We start from the raw sequence: 13,930 nt of genomic DNA, 5'->3' as shown, positions 1-13,930 counted from the left end.
TCTCATTCAATACATAGGATGGGGACCAGGTTTGGGTGGGAATGCCTGCCAGCCTGGCGCTCATGCTCCACCAATAGCCAAGAATCATAAGAAATGGCCGCCTGAGCATTTTCATTAGCCATTCCATGTGGCAGCAATAGCAAAAACAACAAAACATTGATTTTCCTAGTATTTCTCTCGTCAAGGCCAGAGCAATTAGAACCAAGCCCTTAAACTGAGTGAGCACAGAGGCTGTGGCCTGACTGTGGAAGGAGGAAGCGGAAGAGGGAGAAAGACGCTGCCACACGAAGGTGTCCTGACAGTGAAAGGGAAGATTCAAAGAAAGGCTTTAGGAAGCTCTCTTCTGGCCTCAGACGGCCTGCCTCCACGCTTCCTCCCTGAGAGACACAAACTTCCATCTTATTTGACCTAATCCTCTCTGATATAGTATCTGTAATACATTAAACACTTCTTTAAAGAAGTAAAAAAACCAAAACAAAACAAAAACAAAAACCAGGTCTGTAGAAATATGGACAAAGGAAAGCAGGTAATTCACACAAGAAAGAAATACAAATGACCACTGCGTATATGAACATATACTTAACCTAAGTAGTAACTCAAGAAATGTAAATGTGAAAAATGAAATACCATTTCTTATGTATTATGTTGGCAAAAATTTTAAACATGAATTTTATCTGGTTGAAAAGAATGTGAATTATATCTGGAGAGAAACAGATTCTCTCATTCAATGTTGATGAGACTACACCTGGGGAGATTTTTGCAAGACAGTCTAGAAATAGCTATGAATGTTAAAAATGCATCTGTATGAATATGTGCACATGTGCATGCATGCGTGTGTATGTGTGTGTAACATACAGGAAAAGGCCTGAAATATGTATAAACAACAAACTTAATAGTGCCTTTGTTTTTTTAAAAAATATTTTTATTGATTTCAGAGAGGAAGGGAGAGGGAGAGAGAGATTGAAACATCAATGATGAGAGAGAATCATTGATTGGCTGCCTCCTGCATGTCCCCTACTGGGGATCTAGCCCGCAATCTGAGCATATGCCCTTGACCGAAAATGAACCAAAGACCCTTCAGTCTGCAGGCTGATGCTCTATCCACTGAGCCAAACCAGCTAGGGCTTAATAGTGTTTTTAAGAGAGGAGGTTCAGTGGAATGGAAGGAGAGTATTAATGAACTTTCACTTTTTATACCAGGACTTAAAATTTTTATAGCCAATAATATTTTTGTAATTCAAATTTTTAAATAAAAAAATCAGTTACACTAGCTTTTCAAATATTAAATAGATATTCAAAATGTTTTCATTGATTTATTTCCCTTTAAAATAGATGTGTTGGGTGCAGAGCAGGCATAATCTACTCAAATTTGAGTAACTTTGGCAACCTGAACCCTCCTTTGTGATAGGTAGATAGTTTAGTATTTCACAACCCCAGGAAGAGGGCTTCCTTAATTGGTAACAATGCAAGTACAGGTGATGTTGTATATCCTTGGGTAGTAACAAGTAAGACTTGTTTTTACTAATTAAAGATAAAAAAAATACAATCCTAGCGAAAGATTTTGAAATAAAGGCTACAGAGATTAGAATTTTCAGTAAAAAATTAAATCTGCTATTAATTTTTGTCTTTTCTTTTTGGCAGAGACTGTCTTCGGTTTTTAAGCTTGTGTGCCAAGGAAATGACCTTCTGCCACCTCATACTGATGTACTTGCCTGTTTTCAGACCAGAATTCATTCCCAACAACAGCAAGTCTTCCAAGAAGTTTTTTAAAAAAATCTCTAAGTTTTAAGTAAAAAGTAGGTCATTTAAAATATAAGAAGACATTCTTACTTGGTCCTCAAAAGATAGAGCCTGGGCAACATCTCTTGGGAATCCATCAATAACAATGCCCTCTTCATCAGGAATTTGCATCAATCTCTGTTTTATCTCTGTAATTGTTGTTTCCTTTTATAAAGGAAAAAGGATGAAAAACCGCAATTAAGCTAAGTATACTCACAACTGGTATAAAAACTAGAGAAGTGTTAAAAAAGAAAAAGCAAATTATACAGCAGTACCTGTGGGGCCAACTCTCCAGTTGTAATTATTTTGGCAATGAGACTCCATTTCCTGTTGCTGCTGGCACTGTGGATCTTCTTTCTTAATAATTCTCCCACTGAAACATACTGGAATCCATAACGTTCTGCGATTTTCAAACTTTGAGTACCCTTTCCACTTCCTGGACCACCTATGATTTAAAACAGGTTAAATCGTGACCTTCTGATACAATAAGAAACTCCCTTTTATACAATGATTGCCTTCATCTTCAGATACAGCTTCTAGACTAACAGTAAGGACCAGGGCAGGTACGTGTTCCACTGGTGGCATCTCAATCCCATTCCTGAATGCAGAGCGAGTGTAGATTAACCAGGGAAAGGGTAGAACTGTCGTGATCAACTGCATTAAATGAGAGACAGTTTTTCCTTTACCTATTTTACTAAATAACTAATTTGAAAAGTTTTTGAACAATGCAGGTGAAAGATACCTTCACTATTATTCTATGCAAGCTCTCAGTTTTTTCCTCCGAAACAAAGAAAAATCTATGGCATACAAAGGCAATGACTGAAATAACAGACCTGTGTTTCATGTCAATAAAGAGTTGATGTGTAATAGGGTGAACTATAACAATTATTTTTGAACCAAAGACACACTAATTTTTTTAAATTAAAATTTTAATTGAATTTATTGGGGGTATCATTGGTTAATAAAATTATATAGGTTTCAAGTGTACAATTCTATAATACATCATCTGTATATTGTATTGTGTGTTCACCAACCAAAGTCAGTCTTTTCCCACCATTATTTATTCCACCTTTACTCTCTTCTACCTCCCCCCACCCCCCATTTGCCTCTCGTAATCACTATACTGTTGTCTGTGTCTATGAGTTTATTATCTTTTTTTTTTTTTTTTTTGCTTAACCCCTTCACCTTTTTCACCAGGAACCCAATAATATTGACACAACTTATTTAAATCTTTTCTTGAACTTTTTCTGCTCATGCATGTCCTTGCCCTATCTCCTTTAAGTTCAAGTTTTATGCAGCAAATATGCAGAGTGAATGAAATAGATTCTCAAGGTAGAATAATTTTACAGAACTCATGATAACTTTGATTTTTGTAATATGTTAGTGTGAAATAATCAACATTTGCAATATAACATAATACTAACACTTGATAGTTGCCATTTAATTTTAAAAGCATAAGTACTAAAATAATTATGAATATATGGCTCAAATTTTACTTCCAAATCATATTAGATTATTTTAGTTAATTTATATTTCTAAACAAGCTAGATGATTTGGAATCTGAAGTCTAAATAAATTTCAAAATACAGCATAGTAACCAGCCCAGTCTGATTTATTTGTTAACAATTATAAAAATGAAATGTTTTCAAATACCTAAGCATAAATTATTGACTGTAGACAAAAATATCTTTAAAGTCAATGTCTATAACTAATAAAATGCTTTGGTAATATTCATTAAAGTATAACTATAATTTATTAAGCAATATTGAAAATAAAAATTCAATAGGAAAGTGAGTTGATATTCTCTCTACTAATTCAATATATTAAGTTTTGGAGGGTAGAATTCATTTATATATAGTTATTTAGTAAATATTTTTTATTCTTGTTATAAATAATCCTATATAATAAAAGCCTAATATGCTAAGTGTCCGTTCAGCTGTTCAATCAAGTGTACTATGCTAAGGATATGCTAAGGCGGCTCAACCACTTGTTATGGCTTGCACTGATCACCAGGGGGAAGACAATCCGACTGGTAGATTAGCTTGCTGCTGGGGTCTGGCCAATCGGGACTGAACAAGATGGTCCAGACTCACCTTGAAGCCCTCCCATGGTCCCTCCCTGGCCCTGATTGTGCACTGGTGGGGTCCCTCAGTCTGGCGTGCACCATCTCACAATCCGGGACCCCTTGGGAGATGTGGGAGAGCCGATTTCAGCTCCATCCCGCAGGCCAGGCTGAGGGATCCCACAGGTGCATGAATTTTGTGCATGAATTTGGGCCTCTATTATAAGTGAAAAAAAAAAGAAGACAAGTGTTTTGTTTTTGACAGAAGAGTTCCAAGTGGGTAGACTTAGGGCTTATTTTCTCATTAAAAAATTGAATGTGCAGAAGTCTAAGATCAACTAATATAATGAGAATCACCTTGAAACCCCAATCCCAAATAATGTACCTAATAATATCTGGCTCTCACCTTTTTATTTGTTTATTAAACTTAGTATAGGAATTTGTTTACATTTTTATCGTTCTCTAAGAACCTCTAAATACTATTTGATAACATTTAACATTATGAACTATTATCAGATTAAATTCATTACTTTGCAAATCAAAAGTTAATTTGGGTTCTAAATAGGTGCTTTTAGCCTATTAACCTATGGGCAAATCATGGATTAGCTTGAAGGGGAAAAATTATGAACACTCCATCAAAATTTCAAATTGATTTGATCCCTGAAGAATGAAAGTTATCTTGCATAAACTATATTTTCATACTTAATCTTACAAACCATCAAACAAATAGAATATAAATTCCACTTAATTTTAAAAAACTTAAACATACTAAGAAATTTATAGCACCTTAACAGAAAAAAATTCTTTTTTGTCAACTAATGGAGGCAATAGCAGACAACACAATTAATTAATACAATTGACAGAGAATAGCATTAATTTATTGGATGAATTTGATTATAAAAATTTCTTTGTTTAAATTTAATAAATCTTTATTGTTCAGATTATTACAATTGTTCCTCTTTTTTCCCTCCATAGCTCCCCTCCACCTGGTTCCCACCCCTCCCTCTGCCCTTACCTCCCCCACACTGTTATCATCCATAGGTGTACGTTTTTTGTCCAGTCTCTTCCCACACCTCCCATACCCCTTTCCCCACGAGAATTGTCAGTCCACTCCCTTTCTATGACCCTGATTCTATTATATTAACCAGTTTATTCTGTCCATCAGATTTTTTATTCACTTGATTTTTAGATTCACTTGTTGATAGACATGTATTTGTTGTTCATAATTTTTATCTTTACTTTTTTCTTCTTCTTCCTCTTCTTAAAGAATACCTTTCAGCATTTCATATAATCCTGGTTTGGTGGTGATGAACTCCTTTAGCTTTTTCTTATCTGTGAAGCTCTTTATCTGACCTTCAATTCTGAATGATAGGTTTGCTGGGTAGAGTAATCTTGGTTGTAGGTTCTTGCTATTCATCACTTTGAAAATTTCTTGCCACTCCCGTCTGGCCTGCATAGTGTCTATTGAGAAATCAGCTGACAATTGTATGGGTGCTCCCTTGTAGGTAATTAACTGTTTTTTCCTCTTGCTGCTTTTAAGATTCTCTCTTGGTCTTTTGCTCTTGGCACTTTAATTATGATGTGTCTTGGTGTGGTCCTCTTTGGATTCATTTTGTTTGGGGTTCTGTGCGCTTCCTGGACTTGTACGCCTATTTCTTTCACCAGGTGGGGGAAGTTTTCGGTCATTATTTCCTCAAATAGGTTTTCAGTATCTTGCTCTCTCTCTTCTTCTGGCACCCCCATAATTCTGATGTTGGTACGCTTGAGGTTGTCCCAGAGGCTCCTTACACTATCTTCAAATTTTTGGATTCTTTTTTCTTTTTGCTTTTCCGGTTGAGAGTTTTTTGCTTCTTTGTATTTCAAATCTTTGACTTGATTCTTGCGGTCCTCTAGTCTGCTGTTGGGTCTCTGTATAATATATTTTATTTTAGTCAGTGCATGTTTAATTTCTAGTTGGTCCTTTTTCATATTCTCGAGGGTCTCGCTAAATTTATCAGCCTTTTCTAGGAAATTCTTGAAAAACCTTATAACCGTGGTTTTGAACTCTATATCCAGTCATTTGTTTTCCTCCATTTCTTTCATTTGTGATCTGTTTCTTTGTCTCCGCATTTTCGTTGCTTCCCTGAGTTGGTAGAGTAGCTTTGTGTGGTAGGTATCCTCTAGGGCACAGTGGCCCAGCCTCCCCAGTTACCTGAGGTGGACACTCTTAGTGCACCCCTTTGTGGACTGTGCGCTCAGCCTTGTTGTAGTTAAGTCTTGATTGTTGTTGGTATCACTGGGAGGAATTGACCTCCAGGCCAGTTGGCTGTGAGGATCAGCTGTGTCTACACTGGGAGAACTTCTGTGCTGGAGACACTCTTATGAGACAAGACTTGCAAAATTGCAAAAGCCTCTGTGCTCAGCTTGGATGGGGTGGAGTTTCAGGGCAGAGCAGACAGCCTTGGCTTCCCGTCAGCCCTGCCCCATGAGGCTCCTGGGTCTCAGCCTCCCTTGGTAATCACTGCAAGCACCTCTGAGAGAAAGCCGCCTTTGAGTTTCGCCTGCTGCCAGACAGTCCAGTTTCTCCCGGAATGAGTCGGGGTTCCCAGAAACTTGCCCGGAACTGGAGTTCAGTGCAGTTGGAAGCTTCAGTCTCCCTCCCGCTTTAGAAAGCCAGTGGCGCACTCAGCCTCCCATGCATTCAGCAGTCAATCCTCTCTGTGCGTGCGCGCCTCCGGACCTCTGCCTTCTGCAGTACCCGAGTCTCAGTGTGCTTTCTCTTTTTCTGACAGTCCAGATTCCCCCCGAATGAGTCTGGTTTCCCAGAGTCTCGCCCGGGACTGGAGTTCAGTGCAGTTGGGAGCTTCCTTCTCCTTCCCACTTTAGAAAGCCAGCCACGCTTTCAACTGCCCATGCACACAGCCGCCCGTCCTCTCCGGGTGCGAGTTTCTGTACCTCAGCCTTTTGCAGCTCCTCTGAGTCTAAATGTGCTTTCCTCTTTTCTTCTATTTGTAGAATTTCCACTCAGCCTGCTTTCCTGTGGTTCTGGATGGTGTCCGTTTTGTCTTTTAGTTGTAGTTTTGATATTGTTGTGCAAGGCAGCAGTTTAGGTGTTTACCTATGCCGCCATCTTGGTTTCTCTGATTATAGAAACTTCTTAAAATTGCCCCAATTTTCTTAGATAACCTAAGGTTTGACTTTTCCTTTCTTCTTTTATCTCAATTCTCTAAAAATTATTTATAATCATTGGTTTTGTATCATTCTTGTAATACAGAAAATTTACAATTCAGCATGCAAGTCTAAAACCAAAATCACACCCTTGGAAAGCAAGTTGATTTTACTAAGTAACAAAGGAATTGTGAAGTGGAAGATCTATATCTCCTCCAAAGATCTTAGTTTACTGAAATATTTTAATCATTTTTATATAAAAATCACAATCACAAAACATTCACCTATGTGCTGTTTTACACAAGAGCAATTTGGTATTTCACTTTTTTCATGGTCAATCCAGTCTCCTTTGCTCATCCTGTTAATAATCACTAATATTTACTAACAGGAACAATAAGACCAAAATTTGAATAATATGTAATTATAAAATGGTAAAATAATTTCCAATTATTCTTCACCTATAGCTCTTTTAATAAAGTATTTCTTTGTCTTATAGTTAAGGACCTCAAAATTTTAAGCACACACACACACAAATTACATTTTCAAGAATAGATAGAAATTTATAAGAGTGACTATCATACACTATAAGAATATTTTGACTTTTGGAAAGTTGATTTATATATTTTCTTCTTATTATATTATTATAAACAATTCAGGGTTGGATAGGTTTGCAATTTCATTTTCACTACACTTAGAGATATACAAATGTCACTCCTACTCTGGTGAACTTAAATTCTTGTTATAGCTTGTAGTGTTTATTTTCATGCTTTTTCCCTAGTTGCCATCATTATTATATCTTCTAGGAGCAGTTCCTTGTATCAATGATGTATATATACATTTTCCTTCGGTTAACAGTTACTGACGAAAATAGCCTTGAGCATTTCACATTAGATTTTTTGCTGTCAGTAATCTCTGTGAGAGCTGAGTCAAACTGGAAAATGAGACAATGACTACATATGTTTCATGTTCACAGGTATCTTTATAGATTTTGAGGGAGCCAGAATTTGCAAGAGTGTTCAAAAAAGTACTTAAAATATTTTCAGTACCTATTCCTTGTGAAATGGCATCAGAATGATGTTTCCATATTCAACATAAGATTCATAGTGGGAAACAAATTGAGAGATAAACATCACATAGTCATATCAATTGATGTAGAAAAAGCATTTGACAAAATCCAACACCCTTTCTTGATACAATCCTTCAGCAAAATGGGAATAGAAGGATCACACCTCAACATAATAAAAGTCTTATATGACAAACCTATAGCCAACATCATACTCAATGGGCAAAAACTAAAACCATTTCACTAGAACAGGAACAAGACAGGGATGTCCACTTTCACCATTCCTGTTTGACATAGTACTGGAAGTACTAGCCATGCGATTAGACAAAAAGAAGAAATAAAAGGCATTCAAATTGGAAAAGAAAAAGTAAAACTGTCCTTATTTGCAGATGACATGATACTGTACATAGAAAACTCTAAAGACTCCATCAGAAAATTATTAGACTTAATAAGTGAATTCGGCAATGTAGCAGGATACAAAATTAATGCCCAGAACTCTATGGCATTTTTATACACCAATAATGAACTTACAGAAAGAGAGATTTAAAAAAACAATCCCATTTACCATTGCACAAAAAAAAATTAAGATACCTCGGAATAAACTTAACTAAGGAGGTAAAAGACCTATATGCGGAAAACTACAGGACACTGAAAAAAGAGACAGAGGAAGACATAAACAAATGGAAGAACATACCGTGTTCATGGATTGGTAGAATCAACATCATTAAAATGTCCATACTACCCAAAGCAATCTATAGATTCAATGCACTCCCCATTAAAATACCAACGGCATAATTCACAGACCTAGAACGAACTCTCCAAAAATTCATCTGGAATAAAAAAAAACCTGAATAGCTGCAACAATCCTGAGAAAGAAGAACAAAGTAGGTGGGGTCTCAATACCAGATATCAAGCTATATTACAAAGCCACTGTTCTCAAAACTGCCTGGTACTGGCACAGAACAGACATATGGATCAATGGAATAGAATAGAGAACACAGAAATTGACCCAAACCGACGGAGAAACCAAGATGGCGGCATAGGTAAGCACCTAAACTGCTGCCTCTCACAACAATTTCAAAACTACAACTAAAAGACAGAATGGACATCATCCAGAACGACAGGAAGGCTGGCTGAGTGGAAATTCTACAACTAGAAGGAAAAAGAAAAGCTCACGGAGAATCAGAGGAGCAGCAAAGGGTTGAGGTACGGAGACACATGCGCAGAGAGGCAGGGTGGCTGAGTGCCTGGCTCGCTTTCTCTGGTGGGAGGGGGAAGGAAGCCCCCGACTGCACTGAACCCCAGTTACGACTGCACTGAATCCCAGTTCTGGGCAAAACCCCGTGGACCCAGGCTCATACAGGGGGAGTCTGGACTGTCAGGTAGAGAGAAAGGCACATGGAGACTCGCAGACTTGGGGGAGCCGTGGTGGGCAGGGGTCTGGAGGCATGCAAGTGCTCTCAGAGAAGACTGAACGCGGAGGTTGCCGCAGGCATTCCCTAGCAGAAGGGAGTCGGAAGCTCCTGACTGCATGAACCTAGTTCCGACTGCACTGGACCCCATTCCGGGAGAGCCCCTGGGGACCCATGCTCTTACGGGGGGAATCTAAACTGTCAGGCAAAAACTCAGGGGAGCCGCAGAAGGCAGAGGTCTGGAGGCGCGCGCCCAAGGGCAGGGCTGACGGGAAGCCAACACTGTCTGCTCCGCCCTGAGACTCTGCCCATCCAAACTGAGCACAGAGGCTTTTGCAATTTTGCAAGTCTTGTCTCATAAGAGTGTCTCCAGCACAGAAGTTCTCCCAGTGTAGACACAGCTGATCCTCACAGCCAACTGGCCTGGAGGTCAATTCCTCCCAGTGATACCAACAACAATCAAGACTTAACTACAACAAGGCTGAGCACACAGTCCACAAAGGGGTGCACCAAGAATGTCCACCTCAGGTTAACTGTGGAGGCCGACCCACTGGGCCATATAGGAAACCTAGCACACAAAGCTACCCTACCAACTCAGGGAAGCAACGAAAATGTGGAGACAAAGAAACAGAACACAAACGAAAGAAATGGAGGAAAACAAACGACTGGATATAGAATTCAAAACCACGGTTATAAGGCTTTTCAAGAATATCCTAGAAAAGGCCGATAAATTTAGTGAGATCCTCAAGGATATGAAAAAGGACCAACTAGAAATTAAACATGCACTGACTAAAATAAAATATATTATACAGAGACCCAACAGCAGACTAGAGGACCGCAAGAATCAAGTCAAAGATTTGAAATACAAAGAAGCAAAAAATACTCAACTGGAAAAGCAAAAAGAAAAAAGAATCCAAAAAGTTGAAGATAGTGTAAGAAGCCTCTGGGACAACTTCAAGTGTACCAACATCAGAATTATGGGGGTGCCAGAAGAAGAGAGAGAGAGCAAGGTACTGAAAACCTATTTGAAGAAATAATGACCGAAAACTTCCCCCACCTGGTGAAAGAAATAGACTTACAAGTCCAGGAAGCGCACAGAACCCCAAACAAAATGAATCCAAAGAGGACCACACCAAGACACATCATAATTAAAATGCCAAGAGCAAAAGACCAAGAGAGAATATTAAAACCAGCAAGAGAAATACAGTTAATTACTTACAAGGGAGAACCCATACAATTGTCAGCGGATTTCTCCACAGAAACTATGCAGGCCAGACGGGAGTGGCAAGAAATTTTCAAAGTGATGAATAGCAAGAACCTACAACCAAGATTACTCTACCCAGCAAACCTATCATTCAGAATTGAAGGTCAGATAAAGAGCTTCACAGATAAGAAAAAGCTAAAGGAGTTCATCACCACCAAACCAGGATTATATGAAATGCTGAAAGGTATTCTTTAAGAAGAGGAAGAAGAAGAAAAAAGTAAAGATAAAAATTATGAACAACAAATACATATGTATCAACAAGTGAACCTAAAAATCAAGTGAATTAAAAATCTGAGGAACAGAATAAACTGGTGAATATAATAGAATCGGGGCATAGAAAGGGAGTGGACTGATAATTCTCAGGGGGAAGGGGTATGGGGGTGCAGGAAGAGACTGGACAAAAATTGTACACCTATGGATGAGGACAGTGTTGGGGAGGTAAGGGCAGAGGGTGGGGTGGGAACCGGGTGGAGGGGAGCTATGGGGGGAAAAAGGAGAAACAATTGTAATAATCTGAACAATAAAGATTTATTAAATTTAAAAAAATAAAAGAAATTGACCCAAACCACTATGCTCAATTAATATTTGACAAAGGAGGCAAGAACATACAATGGAGTCAAGACAGTCTCTTCAATAAATGGTGTTGGGAAAATTGGACAGACACATGCAAAAAAATGAAACTAGATCACCAACTTACACCATACACAAAAATAAACTCAAAATGGATAAAGGACTTAAATTTAAGATGGGAAACCATAAAAATCTTAGAAGAATCCACAGGCAGCAAAATCTCAGACATGCCGAAGCAATATCTTCACCAATACAGCTCCTAGGGCAATAGAAACTAAAGAGAAAGTGAACAAATGGGACTACATCAAAATAAAAAGCTTCTGTATAGCAAAATAAACCATCAACAAAACAACAAGAAAGCCCACTGCATGGGAGAACATATTTGCAAATGTTATATCCGATAAGGGTTTAATCTCCAACATTTACAGGGAACTCATACAACTTAACAAGGGGGAAAAAAAACAATCCCATCAAAAAATGGGCAATGGACCTAAATAGATACTTTTCGAAAGAGGACATACAGAAGACCAAGAGACATATGAAAACATGCTCAAAGTCACTAATCATCCGAGATATCCAAATCAAAACGACAATGAGGTACCATCTCACACCTGTCAGAATGGCTATCATCAAAAAATCAACAAACAACAAATGCTGGCGAGGATGTGGAGAAAAAGGAACCCTTGTGCAATGCGGGTGGGAATGCAGACTGGTGCAGCCACTGTGGAGAGCACTATGGAGTTTCCACAAAAAAATTAAAAATGGAACTCCCATTTGACCCAGTGATCCCACTCCTAGGAATATATCCCAAGAAACTAAAAACACGAATCAGAAAGGATATATGCACCCCTATGTTCATAGCAGCACAATTTACCATAGCTAAGATTTGGAAACAGCCTAAGTGCCCATCAGCAGATGAGTGGATTAAAAAACTGTGACACATCTACACAATGGAATACTATGCTGTTATAAAAAGGAACTCCTACCCTTTGCAACAGCATGGATGGACCTGGAGAGCATTATGCTAAGCGAAATAAGTCAGTCAGAGAAAGATAAGTATCAGGTGATCTCACTCATTTGTGGAATATAATGAACAACATAAACTGATGAACAAAAACAGATCCAGAGACAGAGAAGCATTGATCAGACCGTCAAACCTCAGAGGGAAGGCAGAGGAGTGTAGAGGGACGGGGGAGAGATCAACCAAAGGACTTGTATGTATGCATATAAGCATAACCAATGGACACAGTCACTAGGGGGGGTCAGGGCACGAAGGGTGGGCAATGGGGGGATAAGGACACATATGTAATACCTTAATCAATAAAGAGAAAAAATTTTTAAAAAAGATTCATAGTGGGAATTTAAAAAATTAACTCTTATCACTATTAATTTGGATTAATTCTTAGATGTTATATGCTTGCACAACACAACTCTTTTAGATATGCTTGTCTAATAACATTGAAATTTACATTTTATTATAATTGCTAAGGATGATTCACTTATATGAGTCTTTTCCAACATATTATTATTATTATCCTTTCTAAAGTTAACAGTGAATAAATATTTATTTTTTCTGAGTTAAAGGGAAAAACCCATCGTGTTTAGAAAATGTCTAAGAAATTCAGTTATCTATGTTAAAAATTAAACAATCAAAACCACAGGACAGAAAATTGTGAAGGAATTAGTCCTTACTTTCATTATAGAGAATTTCTATGACACTGTTATAGACTCTATAAAAGTGAAACATTAGATTATATAATTATAACAATTTCTGTTGTATTGAAAATTATGCTAAAAATATTTCCATATTGTCTCTTGAGCTTTTGTTTCTATTGTTTGCCATTTTTTATCTAATTTTTTGCAAATGTGATACATAATTGACTTAATTTTTTGAAATGCAAATAAATACACAAAGTTAGAAATAGTATGAGAATTTTGCTTTCTGTCCTCATACCTATGACAAGTATGATTTTTGGCCGCGGTCTAGTAGGATCAAAAACCTCGTATTCTTCAATTAACTCTGCAGTCTCGGAGAGGTCTGTATCACTTTCTATGGAGAATTGATGGATTGGAGGGAGCCGATCATACCGCCGATACGGAAAGTTTGAATTTTCAGGCATTACTGCAAAAGAGTAAGACAACTTTGAAACGGAAAAAAAAAATAGCATAATGAAACATCTTTTTTTTTTTTTTTTTTTTTTTTTTTGCACTTACTCGATTAGTAAACAACATTTAAAAACTAAATGTGTTTGATTTTTTTTTTTTTCAACTTGAGGAAGACCCCATCTCATAAGTGGCCAGAAAACTTTTTCTTAAAGGGTCAAAGTCATTAATTTGGGCTTAGAGGAACATACAGTCTCAGACTCAACTTGGTCACAGAAGCAGGAATGCAGTCATAGACAATATATAGGATGGGGCAAACATAGTTTTACAGTTTATGGAAAATAATACATAATAAATAATACAAGAATAAACTGTGTTTTGCATACTCATAACTGTAAACCTACTTTTGCTCCACCCTGGATAAACAAATAGATGTGCTCCTGTTCCAATAAAATTTTATTTATAAAAACAGGCAGTGAGCCAGAGTTGGTCCATGGGTCATGGTTGGCCAACCGCTGCACTGAAGGAAC

The 13,930-nt window shown here is 37.6% G+C and overlaps 1 protein-coding gene across 3 annotated transcripts in view; it reads right to left on the bottom strand.

Annotated features, from left to right (window-relative positions):
- The window catches only part of AK5 (adenylate kinase 5), a 204,781-nt gene that overhangs the window by 180,603 nt on the left and 10,248 nt on the right, over window positions 1–13,930 (bottom strand). For 2 of the 3 annotated variants that reach the window (XM_080656835.1, XM_080656837.1), the window contains exons 3-5: window positions 13,252–13,419; window positions 2,055–2,224; window positions 1,831–1,944 (exon numbers count right to left, since the gene is read on the bottom strand). In XM_080656835.1, coding sequence (XP_080512961.1) covers window positions 1,831–1,944; window positions 2,055–2,224; window positions 13,252–13,419 — 452 coding nt within the window. The remainder of the gene's footprint in view (window positions 1–1,830; window positions 1,945–2,054; window positions 2,225–13,251; window positions 13,420–13,930) is intronic. The other variant, XM_080656836.1, reaches the window with a different exon arrangement.

Source organism: Plecotus auritus (assembly GCF_963455305.1).
Source record: "Plecotus auritus genome assembly, chromosome: 2".
In the NCBI taxonomy this organism is placed as follows: domain Eukaryota; kingdom Metazoa; phylum Chordata; class Mammalia; order Chiroptera; family Vespertilionidae; genus Plecotus; species Plecotus auritus.
Note: the sequence above shows the minus strand (reverse complement) of the source record. Positions and strands in the feature narration are given on the sequence as shown.